This window comes from Pungitius pungitius, chromosome 11 (assembly GCF_949316345.1).
Source record: "Pungitius pungitius chromosome 11, fPunPun2.1, whole genome shotgun sequence".
Taxonomy (NCBI): Eukaryota; Metazoa; Chordata; class Actinopteri; order Perciformes; family Gasterosteidae; genus Pungitius; species Pungitius pungitius.
Genome location: NC_084910.1, coordinates 12,606,417 through 12,628,199, shown reverse-complemented (window position 1 = coordinate 12,628,199; position 21,783 = coordinate 12,606,417). Strand labels below are relative to the sequence as shown.

Sequence of the window (21,783 nt, the reverse complement as noted above, 5' to 3'; positions counted from 1 at the left end):
GTGTTGTGTGGTGTCATATCGTTCAACATGGTGCACTCCACACTTCGGTACTCACTCTGAACTTTACTCTCCCCACGCACACAGTTAGAGAAGCTGTTCACAATTTCACTACCACAGTTACTATCAATCACCTGGCTGCCATAGGAACAAAGTGTGTGTGTGTATGTGTGTGTGTGTGTGATAGTGCCCGTGCTGTTGCGCAGGAGGACGAGTGAGTGATGGCAGTGACAGTATGGATGGCATGTGCTGTGAAATGTCACCATGGCGATCGATGGTGTTTAACGAGGCTGGAGGCTGATCTGGACCTCATGCTAACATGAAGCTGTTGGGGCTTCCCTCTTCCTCCCCCTTCCCACTCTCCTAATCCCCTTCTACTCTCTCTGAGAGCCCAAGGGTCCCCCGGGGGAGAGGCAGGGTCTTTTACCTGTCAAGAGGCTTTTGTGTCTCACCAGACAGGCATATGAATCCAGAATACAATCAGCTCAATTTAGGCCTAGTCTTGAAAAACTGTAATTCTGATTTTTGGGGCTTTTGTGTACAAGTCATATAAAACAAATCAAAGTACAAATCAAAGCACAGGACGCAGTTTGGCAGAATAATCAGAACTAGTTTATGATTTCAAAGTGCTGAACAGAAAATCCAGTGAACCAAAGAGAAAGAAAATAAAAATCAAACCAAAAAGGGACATTGAAAAACACCAACTTTTTTTGTTTTTTTGTTTTCTCTTCTTCAAAAAACAACGCACGACTTGTACCACAATATTTGAAAAAGCTAAAAACACTTCAAAATATTAGTTTTGTATATATATATATTTATATATATATATATTTATATCTCTATAATTTTCTTTTTTCATATTTTAAACTGTGAGACTGTGAGTGGGTGGTGGATGCCCAGGGAGATCCCCACAGAGCCACAGTCTGAGACACAAACACAGCTGTTTTGACGGGATATGGCAGCTCGTGACAGCTTATAACCCACCATGCATATGACCCTTCTCTAAGCGTACACACAAAGACAGTATGCGACTAATCCATCCACACTCTCACACAGCCTCCACATAGAAACAAATAGAAAAAGAGCATGACTGCGGAATGTTTCATCCCTGGACATACGGCTGGCGAGCACCCTACTCTCCCCGACTCGCCGCCACCCCCAAGGGGAGCAGGTAGGGTGTGTGTCTGTGCTTCTAGCCCTTGTCAGGGTGTAAGTGCTTCAAAAGCCAATTTTTGTCCACGTTTATTCCTCCATTCTTATTCATGACCTATGGTTTAAAAATGAGTTAATTAAAAAAAAAAAAAACATACTACAGCGAGTTCAAGTCTGGGTGACTCAGTCATCAATTGTTAGTGCACAACATCTCCTCTGCTGTCTAAAGCCAGACGTGGACTGTTTAGCTCCTGATAGTACAAGACAAGTCTTTCCGTTGAAATAATTTAGAGTTTGACATTAAACCATTAATTCTCCACTTATTCCTTTTGCGGCGAGACAGCACTTAAGAAATTGCACTTGGAATCAAGAGCCCAACAACCATGTGTTTATGAAATATCTGTGTCTGCTTTGTTGGATGACCTCTGCCATTTCAGGACATTTTTAGTATAAAAAAAGCCCCTTCCGAATTTCAGCAGGAGGATGTAGAATACACAGTAATTTGTGTTTCACTGGGACCATCCCTCCCTCTCTATTCAAAAGGAGTCCTCATAACGGATGTCAGCAAAAACACAGATAAACAGTATTTATAAACCATCTTTCTTTTTTGCTGGAAGAGGACAGTCATTTTTCGGTCCATCCCAACCTCGTCATCTTCCCCCCCCCGCATGAGAAAAACCAGAGGATCAAATAAAAAGCGGTGAAGCGTTTGTGTGATCGTCTGTTAAACTGGAGAAAAGCGTTCAGTTGCTTGTCCCGTTGAGTGCGAAGCATTTGATTGGCTCTCTGCTCTGTACAGTCAGAGGGGAGTGAGAGTCTCTCCGAATGTGTGCGCGCGCTCCAGGAGAGGTCGGGGGGAGGGGGTTATTTCTCTGTGTGGTCATCCCACCAGTCAGTAGGGCAGAGTGTCCAGGAACCTGTCAATCAACGGTGGGGGCTGCACCAGGTCCTCCAGCTTCAGGTAGAAGATCCTTTGAAGGCCCTGGGTCCTCTGGGAACGGAGCTCTGCTCTTAAACCCAGAATACGACTCAGGGGGGGCACCGGCTTGGACGAGGAGGAAGCGGAGCTGCAACCCAGGTGGTCTCTGAGACAACAAATCACTCTATTCTGCAGCTCCTCGACCCGCTTTGAGTCCTTCAGACCTGGGACTTGCTCTGCGGATCGACAGAGACAGAGACATTAGGAAAATTACCCATTAGGCAGCAGAAATTACATCCTATAAATAAGCAGACATACATCAGAGCTCGTACAGCTGACAGAGCATTAGCTACATCTTCTTTTATATTGAATTCCACCTCATTAGCCGGTATAGCTAATGTTCTTAACAGGCCTTAACTTGTCTCACTCACTACGGATCAATACGCAGTCTAACCTAATTAGCCCCCTGTACACTGTGTACACAAACACACACTCACACACAAACACACACACACACACACACACATGTATATATATATATACACATAGCTTATACAAACAGTTAAACACACACTAACAGACAAATTGTCCCTGCAGTTTAAGGCACTGACAAAAACAAAAGTGTTCAACAATTAGCTGATTATTCGGGCCTGTGAGCCGCCAAATTCAATTAGAAACACACGCATGTACACACACTGCTGCCCATAGCAACTCCTGTGGCACCCGTACCAGGCTTAATGTGACACTAACTCATTCTGCAGAGAACAGGGTGTCCAGCCTCACACACAAACACACATATAGAGGCACACACATGATCTGCAGGGAGGCTGTCAGTAAGACCAGTCTCACTTTGAGGTATTCAGCATCCGAAGCTTATTTATTGTTTGTTAATATGACTCTTTTGTTTGTCCCGGGTTTGCTTCCACGGAGTCACTGCGGCCCTGCTTTCACGGCAGCTTTCAGACCTCTCGCGCACACTCTCGCTTCCCCCTCTTTCCCTATCCCTCCTTTCTCTATGCGCGCAAACTCCCGGGGAGGGATCAATGACTGCCTTTCTGCAGGGGCCACTCTGAAGCGGTCGATCGCCTGGCGGCTCTGGCGGCCCTGTCGTGGCGGCTCTCTGTGTGCTTTACCGAGGTGGCAGAGAGCCACTGAGAGCGGGGCAGACGCCATTCCAGAGCTGTGCTCCACGGTGGGCTGGTCGATGAGGCACAGAGTTAAGTGCTCCCCCAGAGAGTGAGGACGGGGTCGGGGGGCTTGGACAGAGGCAGAGAAGGTGGAGGAAGAGAAGGAGGTGGCAGAGTGAGATAAGAAAGATGAACATGGGGGGGGTTTACCCATTACACACTAGCACGGTGTCTCTGAGGTAAAAGCTTCAAAAGTGGAATATTAATTGCACGGGCCTCCTCCGTCACCTTTGAGTACTAATTGACTGTTTCTAATGTGCTTTACTGGTCACTCCTGATTGTCTCTTCTTTGCAGTTGCAGAGCTCCGACTATCCCTCATTTTTTCACACATGCACACTGATTAGATGGGCAGGTGTGAGGCAGGTGCAGCAGGTGCTGCAGGATATCGGGTTCTTGTTTCAGGCAGAGATGTGGGAGAACAAGCATGCACATTTGTGTCCTTGAGCGTACGTGTGACGTTAGTGGATGTATCCACCTGATCACTGTCACATGAGTTCACTCACAGGAAAAGGCTCTGGATAAAGAAAGTGTTTGTGGATTTTCATCCGTATATTTTCGCAAGATTGTATGATCTAGATCGAAGATTGTATGATGTAACACCTTGTATGATGGACAATGATTTTTTGAAACACGCTCATTTGTTGTCAACCTCATTCATACGTATTTTATTTTGATTTTCTCCTGATTGTGATTTTGTGATATGAAAGTCATTGGCTTGGGTTTTTTACCTGTGAGCAGTACAAGGGCGGCCAGGCAGGCAAAGGCGGAGGCGTCCAGGTTTAGGCTCTGGAGGTGGGTGGAGAAGTCCCGGACGGAGTCCAGCCACTCTCCGAACCCACGAAGGCACTGGAACCTGTGCAGCACCAAGCCATTACAGAACACTAGTTTATCCTCCGACAACATCGACCTGAGACAAAGAGGAAAGAGGAGATGACGGATTTTTGGTTAGAGCTCTTCTCCAATGAAACGCTGCAGTTTCCCTCATGTATTGTAAATATGGCTTGAGATACTGAGGCAAGGAAACAATTACAATAAAAACAATGAGAAAACCTGGCAGTATGCGCACTCACAAACAAACGGGACGCACATCAAACACAAGCATGCAGCTGATTAAGGTTGTGTTTTCCAAATTATAGCATTTTAAAACATTCCTGTGTTTCCTCTTGGCAGAAGGGGTGAGGGGGTTAGAGCAAAGTTCTGCTCCATGTGTGTGTGTGTGTGTGTGTATTTGCAAATAGGTGAACTACTTTAGCTTTAATGTGCCCGGCCTGCGGTGTGCAGTGGTAACACAAAGCCTTAATGAGGAAATGAAAAGGCTTCTCAGATGCATTTAGCCATCAGTTACTCACGAAACACAACATCCTTGTTTACCATCGAGCGGAGAGGGAAAGACAACAACCAATGACTGGGGGAGGGCGATGACTAGTCTTCATTACCGCCTAAATGAAGAGCGGGTCTTTTTGCAGAGACCAGGAAAAGTGTTTGGTTGCAAGATCTCGAGAAAATGGGTCAAGGGCAGAAAGTGTGTGCTTGCATGACGAGATGATGAGAGAGGGAAAGCCTCAGAGACGGGGGGGGGGGGCAGAAGCATCAAATCACATCCCACACATAAACATTGGTTTAGCAGTTATGAAAAACAAAGAACCAGGTGGTGGTGGGGGGGGGGGGATTTTTTACGCTAATGGTCGTAGTAAATAAACCCCTGGAACTTTAAATGGCTTCAATATTTGGGATTTCTAAAAAAGGTTTTAGCATTTATGAGCAATGCTTCTTGACATTGCGCATTTAAGATTATGAATCGAGTGTTGGTATGGGGGAATATATATAATCTTCTACTTCAGATTAATATAAAACAGAAGAAACAGCATGTTAGGAATTCAATAGGATTTAGGGCTAACTCACTATAAATGTCTATGAGACCTAGTTGATACGGTGAATTACCCTGATAGAGTAAAATCCCCCTCTGGTGCACTGAGCTACCAGTGAGTTACACAATTCTATTTGACCCATGTCTGATAGTAGCACATGAGCAGAACTACGCAGACAGGCTGGCAAACAATCAGCCAGGCAGATGCACGCACACACACACACACACACACACTCAGCTGGATGTCTGCCACACATTCCACTCACTCCTGACTACACTGTCACCACGGTAATCAACCAATAACCACAGAAACTGTTTGGTAACGGGGTGCTTACGGCAATGCCAACTCAGAAAAGCAGAGCAAATTTACCCTGCACACACACACACACACACACACACACACACACAGAGCCTCACAAGCATACAGATATATTCTTGCACAGAGGTCTGCGAGACACCTGAGTTCAGCACAGGGTCAATGTAAGGCTGCGTCAACAATGAGATGGGAGCGTGGACCTCATCCTTTGCACAGATAAAGTAAGGCCGTGTTTGTGTGTTTTCTTCTGTGCCGTGGGAGTTTGGCTGATGGGAAGATGGGCGGTGTGCGTGAGCATGTGTGTGTTCGACGGAGGCCCGTATGAGTCCACCATTAAGCGTGAGTCAGAGTTCCAGCATGATCCCCCTCCTGCTGGGACTGTGATGCCACCACCCGTCCTCTACCCACCCTGCACCTGGAACTTCACTGGGAGGAGGAGGGAAGGTTGGGATTCTACATCATCAGTGTGCGTGAGTGTGTGTGAGTAAGTGTGCTTGAGTGTGTGACTGTGTTGGTTTTCTTCACGAGACGACAGCGCAGACAAAGGGATGAGCTTGTATCCCAACCCCGTCCTCCTCATAAATATAACCAGCCACATGCCTTACGAGAACAGAATGGTAACCAGGGGCAATTCTGAGGCAATGATGGGCAAGGGCAGTCATAATGGCACCACAGGTATCCAAGAGCGAGACGCACACACGCTCACACGCAAACACACGCACACACCAATGGATGCTTGAAGGAAGTTAAGTCGATTTCTTTCTTTTTTTTATTTCAGTCAGCTGAATAGAATATGTATTTCCTTCTATAACAGTCCTTTTCAGTTTCTCAGCTGACTAGCTTTTAGATGGAATTGATCCTGCCAACTCACAGTTCACAATGTTAGCACAGTTTTAGCCCGCAGAACACACACACAGAGCTCTCTGTGCGTCAGATATCAGGCGTGAGGACCGGAACTCTGTGGGTGGAGCTGCTGTCGTAGCTACAGACTCCATTCATAATTTGGTTCAAATGGAGATTGCTCAGCTCCGCTCCTCCTACACTGGATATGCACTATAGCAGGCCAGGTACACACTGTAGTGTGATGGTAAAGGGATATGCCCAATATAGTATCCTGGGCCAAAGGAGGCTGAGTTTTTAATAAAGCCCTAGGTGTGTATTTGAAATATATAGTGGAATATGTTTTTAAATGCACACATTTGGACTGGAGATGAAAAAGTGAAAATAAAGCTGTCATCGATTGTCTTTTTTGTTCAGGCACCAAACCCCCTCGCCATATCTTACCGGTGAGCCAATCGCAGGACAAACAGCTCCAGGAATGCAGAGTCAATGAGCAGGTTCTGATCGTCACGCTGAAGCTCGCAGAACCCGGGCAGCCGTTCTGCCCAGCATCGTGTGGTTTCCATCGAGATGGTGAGCAGCCTGTAGAAGAGATGGATGTGCTCGGCGTCTGAGGAGGAGGAGGGAGGGTCGGCAGCGCTGAACTGGGGAGGGAAATAAACGACTGAATGATCCCTCTCAACAAGCCATGTTTCTCACTCAATGCATTTTCTTAACTAAAATGTAAAGTGCGTGTTGGGCTACCTGGCTGTAGTCGAGGTCCCGGGGGGTGCAGTGAGAATAAGCCCTGACGAGAGCGGAGAGCAAGCTGAGGGGTGGAGAAGGAGGAGACGCTTCTGTCTGAAGGGGGCTCTTTGGTTTGGAAGGCAGACGGCCTCGGCGCCCCTTCAAGCTGTCAGTACGAACCACTGGGAACAAGAAATGCAGAGTAGACAACGGAGATGTTCGTCAGTTTAATTTTCCAATATGCAGCATCGACAATAAGAACTTCGATTCGCTAACTGATTCATCAGTATTTTATAGCGGTAGAATTATGACTGAGGCTTTTATCGCTGTAGCTTTCCCAACCTTCCCACAATCCACACACAGGAGCCCACTAGCCAGCAGATGGCAGTGGAGCTGCTCCACGGGATGAAGAGGTGCGTTCAGGTTTGTTTGCATTCACGAGGGAATTTGCGTGTGAAATAGATGAGAAATGCAGGAATGTGTCATTGCACCTCTTCACATCAGACATTCCCACTGTGCAGCAACAGTCAGCTGTATCAGATGCGATGATGCAAATGCAGAGAAAGTGTGAGAATGTCTAAGCGCCTTCGTGTACGAGTTGTCTACGTGTAGAAAAGGTGACTGTTCAATGGATGCGTCTGTGCTGCCATCAGCCACGTCATTAGCGGCCTTTTAAACCCTCATTGCAAAAACAAACGTCATCATCATGGACTGGAGAGGTCAAACTTAAGTTGCGCTCGGATGTGTGTGTGTGTCTAAATCGTGTGGTCACTTCATGTTCTCTTACCTTCCTTCACCATGCCTACACTCAGACACTTCTGAAAGCGGCAGTATTGGCAGCGGTTGCGTCTCCTCTTGTCCACGGGACAGTTCTTACTGGCCAGACACACATACTTTGCGTTTTTCTGCACGGTGCGCTGGAGAGAGAAAAGAAACCCACATTCCGATATAAGCCTCAAAACACAATCAGCCAACTAATATTTCATTTGTTTAATTCAATTTCTGCCCCCCCTCTTTCCCCGTCAAAGAACGAAAGCAGAATCTCGCAGGTCAGATTTTAATTACGCTCTGAAAGGCGGCGTTGACATCAGTATAATTAGATAAAATTAATTTCCCAACAAGCCTCGCCTGCAGGAGGGACAATTTTATTAGCGCTGGAGCTGACAATGGGGACCGAGCGTGTGGCGGACAGAGGCGGGTCCCGCGCGATTGGGTGGGGGGGGGGGGGGGGGGGCGCATCGGTCGTAAGAGCTGCGTGATCAGATTGTTTGTGAAGCTCGTGGGTCAGTTCACGGGAGCTCCGGGGCCTTGTGCATTGCCCCTCTCTCAATGGGCCCCGCGGGAGCTGTTTTCTCCTCGGCTGGCCGGCGCGATTATTACTGACCTTATTAAAATGAAATCGGAAACGAGCTGAGATGAGAGACAATATTAACAGAGTAGCCTAATGTTCGTCCGCAGTGTGATAATGGTCAGTATTGTTAATAAACAAACCACAAGTGAATACAATCGGTACAGTAAATTTGTTGCATCCGGTGAGGTCTCCTGGTGCTTGCTGACAACCTTTGCAGACGTTTTGGGGGGATTCGACATGAGCAAGTCTTTGCCTGAGGTGCAAATCTGTTACAGCGAATTACGCGATGATAAAAGTGTAATTTGCATCGGTGTTTACATTCATACTCCAGGAGTCCACTCGGACAAGACAGCACCAGAACAAACTCCAAATTAAACTAAATGGAACATGGAAAGTGTCGCAGCTTCTCCTCTTCTTTAACGCCTCTAAAACACATCAAAACAAATAAATCCAATTAGGGAACCCCTCGCGCCACACATGCCCGTGCCCCCGGGAGACCAATAACACACCAATTATTCCATATGCTCCGGCGCGAGTGCGGAACTGGCGCGTAATGGGCGCCAGCGCAGGATGAGAGCCGTTGCCATGGCACCGCAGATCGCTCTGAATTAAATCCCCCTCATCCCTGCAATGGTCAGTGACCCGTGCGCGCGGGGATAAGTTAGTTATCGTCATTAATGTGTTTGAGAGTAAATAGCATCCGTTTAGTGGGAGATCGAACTAAACGTGAAGCTGTGTGCAGGCTGCATGACATATGTATGTGTACACGTGCACAGTCTTTCGCGTCTGGAATTAACATGCTTGAGTTCAACTTTTTGCGTGGAGTCAAACTCTGATGTTTGGATTTGAGGTGTACATTTTTTTCTTCTTCAAGTTTTTGCAATATGACCGTGTTTTTTTACCTGTTCATTCATAAGTGGTGTAAACTGGTTTGCTTTGGTGACCAAAGGGTGGAATAATAAATCTGCTTCCAATAAAAGCCTAAAGTTGGAATGATCAATTAAGGTCATGCGCAGGCCTATGTCTCATGTCTCTCGCCACTGTTTTGTGTGTGTGTGTGTGTGTGTGTGTGTTTGGTTGGGGCTCTTGTGACCTTGCCTTCTAATAAGCAACGTGGGGCAGGACTGGCGTCTCAGAGGGACACGACATATCAGTCTCTGATCGTCAAACCAAATAATCTCAATACGGTTAGGAAATCTGTAGGCTATCTTGCTCATTGCTGCTAAGCTCATTGTATGTGTATTTTTAAAAGCATGGTTAATATATTGTTCTTGGTCAATTCATATACTCTATCTGGTTTTTCAAGGCAATACTGGTTGGATTTCAATTTGAGGGCGACACTGACTAATTTCAAAATTTGCCTGCATCAGAAAGTGGAGGTTGGCAGTAGGCGAGGTCAAGGTCTTAATGAAAACAGGCTCAGTCAAATGTTGACATTCAGAGTTGAGGAATGAGACATATATCCCATTCACACGCTCACGCTTATACAGGAGCTCACATGCTGCGTGTTTTAGGGGCTGGATGGAGGCAAATACTTGACATGTAACATGTGCTAATGGCCTAAGCCTAAATTAAAAGCCTCTAGGGACTTTGTTCCCCTTCTCCTCCCACTGCCTCCTATCTGCCCTCAGATCCTCTGCTTCTTAATTCAAAGCAATCTCTCTCTCTTTCTCTCTCTCTGCAGAGGAAGCGAAAGGGTTATTTAAAGAGTTATGTGTATCTCCAGGCAGATTAAATTGTTTTCCTTTACGGAAAATATAGACCTAACGTTGTATGGGTATGGGGTATGTATGTATGGGTGTTTAACATGTTGCATTTCCTGAATTAATTAAATATATTTCAATTTACGTGATATAGTTCTGTCAATTTTAACATCTTGATTTCCAGTGTTCTTCTACCTCTAGACAGCACCTCCTAAACTTTGTCAGATCAAAATGATGTGAGCTCAAAAGTGCAATGAAAGTAACTCACTAGTTAGGAAAGTATAAAACACGTCAGTTTTACTAATATGTGTTGTGTCTAGCATACTGCGTGTACAACAGCTGAGTTCTGTTTTTATTTCAACAAAAAATATTCTAAATACTTAATTTATAGAAACCAGTGAATGGACTACGTTCTCCTGAAAAAAATAAAAAATCGATTTGAGAGTGCAAATTAATTGACATTGAAAATATTCCATAAATTGCACTAATGAATAACAAAAGTGACAGCAAGCCTCTGTTAATGTGTATTAACCATTCAGGGATAATTAAATATAATCAGAAAAAATATTTTTCGGGAACAATAAAACCATCAGGATAATGGAGGTAATGTGGCTGATAACATGCAAATGAGCAGGTGTTTGAAAAGCATGTTTCAGCTTTTACTGTTGCATCCCCGACTAAGGGTGAAACAAACTGATAGACATGAACACGTTGCTGTGTGCACGGTTGGTTGCTTTTGCATGCGTGTGCAAAGGAAACATGGTGAGGTTTGACAGGCTGCTGAGCACTGCAAGCAAGCAGACAGCCTGCGGCCTGCTGCCACCAGACGCTGCTTTCATTAATTACTAAATAAAAACTAATTGTGAAACTAATTGAAAAGAAGGATAATTCATTTCCACCTACCAGAGGCATTATTCAATTACCTCTGTGCCCCCCCCCCCCCCCCCCCCACTCGCACCCACCCCCCCTCGTTCTTGCTCTCTCTTGTCTCATTCAGCCACGCTTAACAACCAGAAAATGTTATCAATCAAAAACTGTGCAAAGAAATCCCTCCACAGACCGAGTGTGAGTTTGCTGTTATTTGAAGGAGGCAGTGTACCACATCCACGTGTCAGAGAAGTTTGTTGTGTCTATTGTCTCTTATGACACGAAGATGATTCAAATATAGATGTAAAAACGACATGATGTTTCTTGACTTTGTGTAACTGAGTGTATGCGCGCGGGAGCTGAATTGGATGTCAGACCGTGAGCTGAAAAATGTTTGATTTAATTCACATTCGAGGGACCACATCTCAAACTGACTCATATCGTCCTCAGTAGATGACAGTGAAATGTGGTCAATTTTGTGGCTACCGATTCACTAAAAAAAGCCCTGGAAGGAAACTTAGATTTAAAAGAGGATTCCTTTTCCACTTGACTCATAGCATGAGTGAGAGTATTTGTTTGTTTTTTTATCATCCTGTGTTCTCACCTAACACAAGCAAAACAAATAAACACAGACAGACCAGGCAAAAAGACACAAGTTGGCCCTGGGAGAGACAGCCCCTGTGGGAGTGTTGTGCTTTCATGATGACTCTAAAGGCGATTTGGAGAGCGCAGAGACGAGTGCAGACGGGAGGCGAGGCAGCCGCAAGAAACATGTTTCAAATCAAACGCTTCTTCACAGCTACCGAGTGATGAGGTGGAATGTTTGTGTGTGTGTGTCGGACAGAAGCCACAGAGGCACCAGAGGGGTACTTCAAAAGAATAAAAGTAGTTCTTTCTTGAAGTGACGGAGGTGAGGCCTTCTCTTTTTTGGAGCAACCCTCAGTGTCATATTTGTTTTTTTTAGTTAAGTTTTTTACCTTGAAGAAGCCTTTGCAGCCCTCACAAGTGCGTACGCCGTAGTGCTGGCAGGCTGCATTGTCCCCACACACCGCACAGGTGCCCTCTCCTTGGGGTCCCCGCGGCGGAGGCGACGGCAGGCTGTCTCCTAGTAGGGGGCCACAGGGCCCGAGAGCCAGGGAGCGGAAGGCAAGGCTGCCTCCCCCGGCCCCGCGGTGCAGCTGGTACATGGGCTGCTCCAGGGGCGGACAGTGAGGGTGGGAGACAGAGGAGGACGACGACGAGGACGACGACGAGGTGCGCACCAGTCCTCCAGCCAGGCTGTCGTAACCGCCGACGCTGCCCCCACTGTGGGGAGGCGAGTGCTGGTAGAAGTGCTGAAAGCGGGGCGACTTGAGGGGGCCCGTCTCCAGGCCGGAACCCAGAGAGTGGGGGTGCGAAGGAGGGGCCAGGTGGTGCTCCTCCCACAGGAATGAGGTGCCAGGCTGGGGCGGCATGGACGGGGTGGTGGGCGTGGACGGGGGAGACTGTTTAAAGTACATGGTGGAGGACGACATGGCCTCCAGTGGCGGAGCAGTCGGATAGCTCTCCTCCTCCTTTTTGATGGGCCTGTGTGTGGGCATCTGGTAAAGGCAGGAGGACTTGGGCTCATAGCTGCCCTCCACAAAGACATTGAAGCTGGGTAGGGAGGTGGTGGCGGCGGCAGAGATCTCACCACCACCCAGGTCCAGCTTGGTGTAGTCAGGGGTCATGAGGTCAGAGCTATAGCTGTCGCCCTGGTAACTGAAGGACTGGCCAGAGTAGGCGGAGCCTGGAGGGGCGGGCCCGTATTGAGCCTGCACACAGGGCATCTCTGGCAGGGAGACAGAGGACACACGGAGGTTAGAGCTGCGTCGCGTATCAGACCACGTGTATCACAAAAGTTTTCAGTCAAAAGCATTTTTTTGGTGTTAGTAATGCACAGCTGTATGGCTATGGATAGTCAGTGCGGAAATTACCTATTAGTTAACCACTAATTTAAATAGAAAAGCAGGACATCAGGAGGGAAATTACCCACAGAACCAAAAACAGGAAGGGCACTTCTGTAACTACATGCAGGGTAGTGCCAAACAGGGTCAACAATTAAACAGTGCATGACTAAAAGTTTCTGCACAGCTTTATTGGAACAGGCAGTTTTTCAGCTCTTGAGGTGTCAGAGCATTTGCAAAGTTATAAAAGTTTTCTGAATGCACCTTTTAAGGACTAAATATTTCCATTTACCACCATTTACTCAATTTCCTGCTTAAGCCCTTCATGCACCTCGCTGAATAAGTAGAACCATTTGGAGCACGCACACACCACCGCAGACGCTGTCGACTCTCCCACCATTAGTTCAGTAAGAGAAGCTGCAGATTATCAGCACGAGAAACTCGATTGAAATGCTGAAGTATGCAACCAGGATGTGTGTGTTTGTGTTGCACGTGTGTGTGGGTGGGTTAAGCTGGTTAGTCAGATGGGAAAGCAGATGAGATAACATCAAATAATAATGGAATCCTATGGTGGATGTTTTCTGCCCCCCCCACACACGCACGCACACACGCACGCACGCACACACACACACACACACACACACACACACACACACACACAGACTCAGATATTTCCTTTAACTGCAACAGACGCCAGTCGGCATGTCTTGAGTTGTTCCGCTTGATTTGATTCCGTCACAGCAGCAGGCCACCTCCTCATCATCTGCGAGTTTGTAGACTCTGGTCCTGTCTTATCAAACCCCTTACGCCATACTCCACACCTGTGTGTGTGTGTGTGTGTGCATGATGAGTGTGTGTGGGCGGGTTAATCGGTCATGAGTGTCAGCGCAGGCAGGGCTTTGTGGTGTTTGCTCGTCGCTCCTGAGAAGGGAACTGTCAACACGGCGCAGCTCCCTTTGACGCCCAGCATGCGCGCTGCCGTAATCGGCTTCGTTCAACGCGCGTCATGTTTGTCTAGTCAAATAAGATGGGGAAACACGGGGTCGCTGTTGTTATAGCAGCTCACAAATACCTCAATCCAAAGCGACGCGCTCAGGCTCGGTCAGGAAAATGAATGCCCCCCCCCTCCCCCCCCCCCAACCTTTTTGTCTAAATAACCCCCACTCTTCCGTTTTCTGCATTAATGTGCAACTAACGTCTGTAGGCTGATAATAATACATCTGAAATGATAACTTCCAACTTTTAGTTTGCGGCCATATATGCCTGCGGTGCACGGATGTCAGTCATGGCAAAAGCAGACTCAGTGACACATTCATTTGAGCTGCTCTAACACAATTAAATGATTCCTTAAGGGGCAGCCTGCGTTTTGGCTGCGGGGTTTCGAGGAACAAAAGGATGACTCAAAGCGTTAATTAAAGCAAAAGGGACACTCATCGATTTATTAACCTATTCATTTATTTCATTTTGTAATTTTATTTTTGTGGTTCTTATAACAAGACAAAAAAAAGGTTAAAAAAAGAGAGTTGACCTCTTACACTTGACCTCTTGGGAAAAAGTTAATAAACCTGCAGTTGATTTGAAAAGAATGGCGGTGATATCTAACTTTAACTTTAAATCCATTATTGGGTGCAGACGAAGCATTTGCGGATTAACCTACACTTGTTGAAATGAGGATATGAGTCAAGCTGTCAACCTACGTGTGCTTTACGTTTTTTTCCTTCTTCTGCTACTGACCAGCTCTTTAACCCACTTGGAAAAACACACACGTGGGCGTCATGGGGCCTTTCTATACCTCAAGTACTTTTGCAACTGATGAGAGGCATCAGAGGAAGGAATTTACCTGTGGACACAGGAGAGTTACTACATGTTGTGTACTTTGTGTGTGTGTGTGTGTGTGTGTGCGTTCCAAATGTTTATGACTTCAAACTAATACAGTATTTTATCAACAGCTGTGTATGCAGACATAAAATTAAGTGGGAATTCATACCCCAGAGAAGAGGAGAATGACAAAAAGAGAGAGGCCAATCAATTTTGCAAAACAAACTGTAGTGACGTATGTTTAACGTGTTTGTCAAGTGACGGAAGACGCTTCTGACGACTTATTTACTCCAACACACAGAAACGTACACGCACACATACAAATATTTTCACCAGTAAACGTGTCCAAGATGTCAACATGAACCTGCATGTGCTTATTCTTCCAATAACACGAGCCCTTATGCTGAGAAAAACCTGTAAAACCTCTAGTGTCTGCACACAATCACATTTTTTGTGCTTTACCTCTGGTTGTGTTCCTAGCTTTCTCTCAGTAACACACACACACACACACACACACACACACACCACACACACACACACACACACATGCAAGTGCACCCTCTCACTCATAATCAACAATACAAATAGAATTGTATCTGTGGAGGATCTTTATTTTCATGCTGCTGCAACTAGCGTGGAAACCTTTATCCAACACCACACTTAGATTGTCTTTTTCAGCAGGTGTGTGTGCTTGTGTGCGTGCGTGTGTGTGCGTGCGCACAAGCAGAGGACAGATAACCCAAGCAGAGTCAGACACAGGTGGTGCAGCATTGAGGCGAAGGGAAACAGTCTCTAACCTCGAGGTGTGCATTTCAACTGGACAAACTGCAGCTGTTCCAATAACTGAGCGCGCTTGTTCATTGTCAGAATGCCATAGATCTAACAAATAAAAACATGAAGTTGCAGATATAAATACAAAGACAGATTATTTTTTTTGGTCAGTGAATTATGACATAAACTCCATTCAGTGGCCTCACACAATAGGTAAAGTGATGTATACGCACACGGGCCACACAAAAGAACACATCCACCACTGACGTGTGTGAAGTACCCATCATGATTTTTTTTATCATGTTTTCAATTTATTCGGAAATGTTATCATGTGATTGAATATTCACTTGACCAGGATACAAATAATAGGCCTAAACAAAATGAAACAGTACCAAAATGTTAAATAAGATCGCCCTCTTTGACCTATGTGATTGACCCCGGGATTTAGTCTCCGGTCTCAGAAATATTTTAATCTAAATATTGAAAAGTCAGTTCAGTCACTATTTGCCAGCCGACACACACAATCCCTCACAAAGAGCACATGAGCTGACTCGCACACAACGAAAAGATCATTTTAAGATCAAAAGAACATTTTTGGGGGATTTGTCATGCAATTTTAAACGCAGTAAACGGAAGTTAAATACAACAAATTCTACACGCAACCTCTGATCTCACAATCAAGCTGACAATTTACTTCATCGGGGACTGCATTTATTTTCTACAATAATAAACTGAACGTAACCAGACACCTAAACACTAATAGCTGAACAAAAACAGTCATAAACCACAACAGTCGGATTCACGCATCAACTGAGAACAGAGATGACGCGAAGAAAGAAATACACAGAGAAAGACAAAAAGAAAAAAAACATTGGATGAAATTGAAAGAGAAAGAGGCTGTGGTCTTTACCTGGTGAAGGAGCTTCGCGCTGAATGGTGCTGAGTGTCCGGAGGTGTGGGCTCGCGTGGCAGCGGCCGTGACAGGGCTCCTGCAGCGGGGAGGATTCGGCGGGCGTCGCAAAGGAAACGTCCGATCTCCGGTGCTGAAAGCTCGGCCGGGCTCGCTCTTCCGAACCTGGTTCTGTAGGACAGATGTCTGGGTTACTGGCGGTGATGGGGCGGCCCGCTGAATCCAAATTGTGCGGTTCCTGCACTCAGTGATCACCGTAAAGCAGCAAGGAGAAATTGGAGCTGATCACTCGAATAAACGATGTTTCCTATTTTTCCCAAACTCCCTTTGGACAATTTCCTCACAGAGGTCGGATTTCATTCGGCTAACGTTCTTTGCACATCTAAATATATTTTTAAAAAACAGATAAAGCCACACTATTTATGAAAAAACGCCAAACTTAATTTTGCACTTAAATATATAAAAACTATTTGTGGAAAGTATAATCTAACAAATAAGTAAAGATGGATGAAAATGAGCAGAACGAGGAAATGGTATTAAAACATCGTTCCAGATGCAATTCGCCTAAACGGCAAATCTTTGCAATTCTCTCTGAAAAGCCATTGCGAGGCAAAGCAGAAGTAACATGTGCATGTTAAAATGAAACCTAGACCAACGTTAAACAGTGCACACAGAGAGATTAATATGAACCACAACTGAGGAACTTTAGCTCATTTCAAAAGTTGCACTTACGTGGGCGAAAGGTTTCATTCAACAGTGAGCTGTCCTCTCTTTGGATAATAAGAGTCTAATGTTCTGCAGCTCAACGCAGCTTCTACAAATACAGACCTTTCAAAGGTGAATACTTTTATGAAAGCCGTCTTTGCCAGTCCCTTCAGGCCATCGATTGTGCTGTCAGTGATCGCCACCGCCGGGCTCGGGGTTCACCCAGATGCAGAGAGAAATTTTAAAGTGTAAGAGTCGGACCTGAAACAGAACCAGTGCGTTTCAGTGCGCCGCGCGCCTCCGACTCCCTCACTGCAGAAGGACGCACCATGGCCGCCGGATTCCAAGGCGCGTAGCGCCCCCTTTCTGTCATAGCTACACTCTCCAATAAACTAACGCGCTCGCTCTCTCTCTGTCTCTCCCTCTCTCTCTCTCTCTCTCTGTCTCTCCCTCTCTCTCTCTCTCTCTCTCTCTCTCTCTCTCTCTCTCTCTCTCTCTCTCTCTCTCTCCCTCTCTCTCTCTCTCTCTCTGTTAGACACAGCATCGCGACCATACGGCCAGATAGAGAGACCACTAGACCTCCAAGTTTGCATCTGGACCGAACCTGAGCTACAGGGTACTGCAGTCCGCTCTCATCTCTTGTGTCAACAAGTGCAACTCCTCCACTTTGCGTTGGACAACAGCCACTTTTCTCCACAACCATACCACCATTCTCACGAGTCGTGAAATGTGTTTGAAGAAAGTAAGAAGACAAACCAGAGTAAACAAACAATTCCGGCTGTATAACACTTACTTGATCAGGATTGATTTTTAAAACAATCAATTCTGTGTGGGACCATTTCAGTGGAGAAAACAAAACGTTATGCCAATAAAGCTATTTGGTTATGGCAGTTTCTGAAATAGAATGCAAAAGAGCCCCATTCTTTACTCAGCTTATGAAGTGCAGAGCCCAACTGTGCGTAAACGTACTCTTATCACATACTTTTGTGAAATGTTAGGAGAGTGAAGATAAAGCTGAGACAATATTCACTCAAAAAAGGAAAAAGATAAAACAAACACTGAAAAAGTGAGACATTCGGTCGTTTTTTTTTCTCTCAAAATGAGCAAACGCCCCCCCCCCCCCCCCATTGCTTTCTTCTCAGGCCGAACCGGTCGGTGGGGCTCTGGCCCTGCGCGCACCGGTAACCAGGAGAACGGCACAAGAGCTGCAAAGCACGCGCCCCGGAGCGCCGGTAGCCCCCGGTAGCCCCCTGCACCAATAACCCCGGACAGCAAACAGAGACAGAGAAAAGAGAGGACATTAAGGAGAGACCAGAGGAATATGTGAGTACTGTAAATCAGTCCTGAGGGGGTAGGAGGGTGTGTGTGTGTGTGTGTGTGGGGGGGGGGGGGTGTCAGAAGTCCCCTCGTGCGCGGTTGCGTGCGTGCCTAAACCTGAGTGTGTGAAAGGAAGAAGAAAAACAAGCTAAATACAACTAGAAAATAACCTCGTTTCAACACGTTTTATGATTAGCACCCAGCCTTACTTTTGTCTGTGATGCCATCAGGTGCTTTAAGGAAATACTTTTTTTTTTTAATGTGGCTTTATGGTGAAGAGGGTATTTTCATGCGACCAGTGGAATGAGAGGCTATTCCTTCACAGAGACATTAGACAGGGGACAGACAGTCGGGGGACAGCTCACACTGACTGATTGTGGCGCTTTAATCCCAAAGGTAAACCAAAGCCGAGAAGCATCACGCGGTTTGCGTTTCATTTGTGAAACAATAACCTAAACTCATGGCTAATCCGTCAGATTGTAAACACAGACCCGCACCCCGTTTACTCATAAACAGCACAACCCTTCTAAACACACACACACACATTTGGAGACTGACATCAAGCAGCTTTAACTCTGCTCTCTCTCAGCTTCTGAATTTAGGTTACACTATTCTCCACTCAGACCATTAGTGCGCCTGACTCCACTATTCAATGTCTCAGTGAGAGGCATCTCATTACCATGACAACGAGAAAGGACATAATACCTTTTCTGTCGTAAATTGAAATGTAATTCAGCTTCCTTTTGCTATTTGGAGACGCCACACAGGGGGATACGATACGAGCAGCGTGTTAGAGTTTGACATATCAACAGGTTAGACGCACCATGTCGGACAGAGCAGACACGAATGATCATAACACAGTATCGATTTCAAGATTTAAGGTCGGCCTTATATCAATACGAGTAAATACACAGTTAAGAGATAATATGTTTTAGTTCTGTGTGAGTGCGGTAGTCCAACAAGTGGTACGCGCTGAAGAGTTTTAGAGAGTCATTCATTCACAGTTTACTCACTGGTTTGCTGTAGAGGTTCCGTCTTTACATGTGGTAACAACCTCGCATCAAGTATCCCATTTTCATCCAGAATAATCACCAAGAGTCGGAGTAATAAAGAGAAATATGTATAAAAAAAGTAGAGCTAATATTGCGAGGATCGGGATGCATCGGCGGCAAAAAGTTTCTTCTTCTAACTTAATGTAGAAAACATGAAGCGGAATTTAAAAAACATGAAAAACTCCCGGATATAGGGAGAGGGTCTTCGTCCGTTCCCGTGAGTGTGTCAGTGCAAAGTGTGGAGTTGCAACGCGGGTTTGTTTATGTGCGCCGTCTGAAGGAAGAAAGTCAAATAGTGCATTTATGTGGGCTCTGCCGGCTGGTATGCGCTACGTCAATGTGACGCCATGGGAGAGGTGACGTCACTCGCTCTCCCTCGTTCTCTTTCTCTCTCCACTACAGTACCAGACACACAAGTCCCACTCACAGTGCCAGAAACAGAGCGAGAGAGAGAGAGAGAGAGAGAGAGAAGTGGAGGCGGTTGGTTTGATGGTTGTAGGGGAGGAAGCCAAGGGGGGCCCTTACTGGCAAAGGCACACTCGTGGTTTTTACACCAGGCCCTTTATATCAGTCTCCAATATCACCGTCATGATGGTAAGTAAAGACATGGAAGAAAATACAAATTGATTAGTAATTAGCTTGAACAAGGGCTAACCAAAATCAACTAATCAGTGAGACATGTACGATTTTACTTTGCCTAAATACTTAATCTTACTAATAAAAGGCCAAGTCACACCTCAGTTCAACAAATATTTGATTACTATATTGCACACTTTTGAGAAGGCGATTTTCATTAAATGTTATTCAATTCTATACTCAGCCTTGACAATCTTTTATGGATATGTTTTACTTTTTTAGACAAACTGCCCCGCCTGTCAAAATATTTAATATAGATAGATGATAGAAGTCTATCTAATTGTATAGCCTCCACTTATATCATTGCCAGGTTGTGTTCTTTGGTGAAGTGAAATGATTTTATTAGATCCTTTTCCAAATCAAATGATTTTGTTTCAACGTACCACCCTGATATCACATAGCAATGTCTAGCCTTATTTTGTCAAGATATTGACCCTTTGGCAATAAAAAGAAAAATTCTCCCGTAAAATAAATTGCACAGGAGGAAGTCGAATCTTCTCATCCAACCAGTAGAATCATGTTCTAATCTAATTCATTACATTTTGAATGCATTTAATGAAACTACCTGCTTTTTTGTCTGATTTAAAAAACATTTTTATTTGGTCCCCTTGTTTTAGTTTACTACATGGCCTAGCAAAAAGATCTCAAATATAACACACATTTTGACTGAAGTTAATTCGACTCCAGATAAAGCACACTATCCGGGTTGATGGGAAATGAAAGAAGCCGTCCTCCCCGGCAACCTCAAAATTAAAAAGCTGCCTCCGGAGCGGCTCAGAACAGTAAAGCACGAGAGCCAATCACAAGGCACGTAGCGTCATGATTCCGACCAATGACGAGATCCAGGGGGCGGGGAAGCCTTGACGCACTGAGGCTCGTGATTGACGCAAGACTTGTTGCTAAAAATAACTGGCCGACGGAGGCAGGGTGAGATAGCAGAGAGCCCATTCATTGTCCCGGGGCGGGACCGACTATTTCAGCGTCGCGTTTGTGATCCAGCCAAGCCAAATATAGTCGTAGACAGGTATTTTTAGCCGTACAGCGTGTCCCCGTTCCCCTCCGTCAAAAGCGACTGGGCCGATATCTGTTACAGGGGGGAGTGAGCCCCGGCTCCAAAATCAGCACACTCAGTCAACGTGCTATTCGGTTAAGACATGGTTATACAGTCAGCTGACACAACCGTCACACCAAAGGAAAAAAAAACCCAACTGTCCAGAGTCACTCTGAAGCGCTCACAGCGCCCCTCTCTCTTCCCTGGGACTCACGGCTGCAACAGCGCGTAGACGCGAACACGTTTTTAACCTTGGGGTCTTCAATCAGACACACGCACGGCAGGTTTGTGGACGTTATTGTGTGTCGCGAGCTTCCCACTGCAGCGCTGCCTCCTCGCCACCAGCCGAGCACATTTCACTTTTTATTTGAGCTGAGAGCGCCAACGGGGTACAAAGCGCAGTGGTCGAGACACATCTGCGCCGCAGGAGAGCTTTTTTTGTGTTACTGGCGCAGATCTGTAGGCTGTTGTGACAAAACAACGTGAAAAGGAGAGTGTGCGTGGTTAACACGGTCATGGTTAAACCAACGTGCACCTGTCCACCCCGGGAAGTCCCTCTCCGCGTGTCACCTCTGACACACAGACAGGGAAGCCAAACGTCTGCTTATGCACGTGTGCACAGTAGAGAGAGAAGACACCAAAACATACAATGAGCCAATTTGTCCCGGGTTG

The 21,783-nt window shown here is 45.9% G+C and overlaps 1 protein-coding gene across 5 annotated transcripts; it reads right to left on the bottom strand.

Annotated features, from left to right (window-relative positions):
* Positions 1-586: 586 nt before the first annotated feature.
* nr4a3 (nuclear receptor subfamily 4, group A, member 3) lies at positions 587-19,828 on the bottom strand. 5 transcript variants are annotated; one of them, XM_037454820.2, is made up of 9 exons: positions 19,386-19,828; positions 16,351-16,521; positions 15,467-15,548; positions 11,904-12,736; positions 7,793-7,922; positions 7,024-7,187; positions 6,724-6,923; positions 3,985-4,163; positions 587-2,304 (listed from the first exon to the last, which is right to left on the bottom strand). In XM_037454820.2, the coding sequence occupies exons 3-9, from the start codon at positions 15,528-15,530 to the stop codon at positions 2,042-2,044; spliced, it is 1,833 nt and encodes a 610-aa protein (XP_037310717.1). In that variant the 5' UTR covers positions 15,531-15,548; positions 16,351-16,521; positions 19,386-19,828; the 3' UTR covers positions 587-2,041. The 5 variants fall into 5 exon arrangements, with proteins under 5 accessions (XP_037310717.1, XP_037310718.1, XP_037310719.1 ...); XM_037454821.2 differs by lacking the exon at positions 19,386-19,828 and adding an exon at positions 17,179-17,492; XM_037454822.2 differs by lacking the exon at positions 15,467-15,548.
* Positions 19,829-21,783: the final 1,955 nt, after the last annotated feature.

Excerpts from the sequence above, each read along its gene's own strand:
- nr4a3 (XM_037454820.2), bottom strand. The coding sequence starts at position 15,530 with ATGAACAAGCGCGCTCAGTTATTGGAACAGCTGCAGTTTGTCCAGTTG. Across the intron at positions 7,923-11,903 it reads GCTGCAAAGGCTTCTTCAAG|CGCACCGTGCAGAAAAACGC; the intron begins GTAAAAAACTTA and ends TTCTCTCTCCAG. Across the intron at positions 4,164-6,723 it reads GTCCTGCGATTGGCTCACCG|GTCGATGTTGTCGGAGGATA; the intron begins GTAAGATATGGC and ends TCTTTGTCTCAG.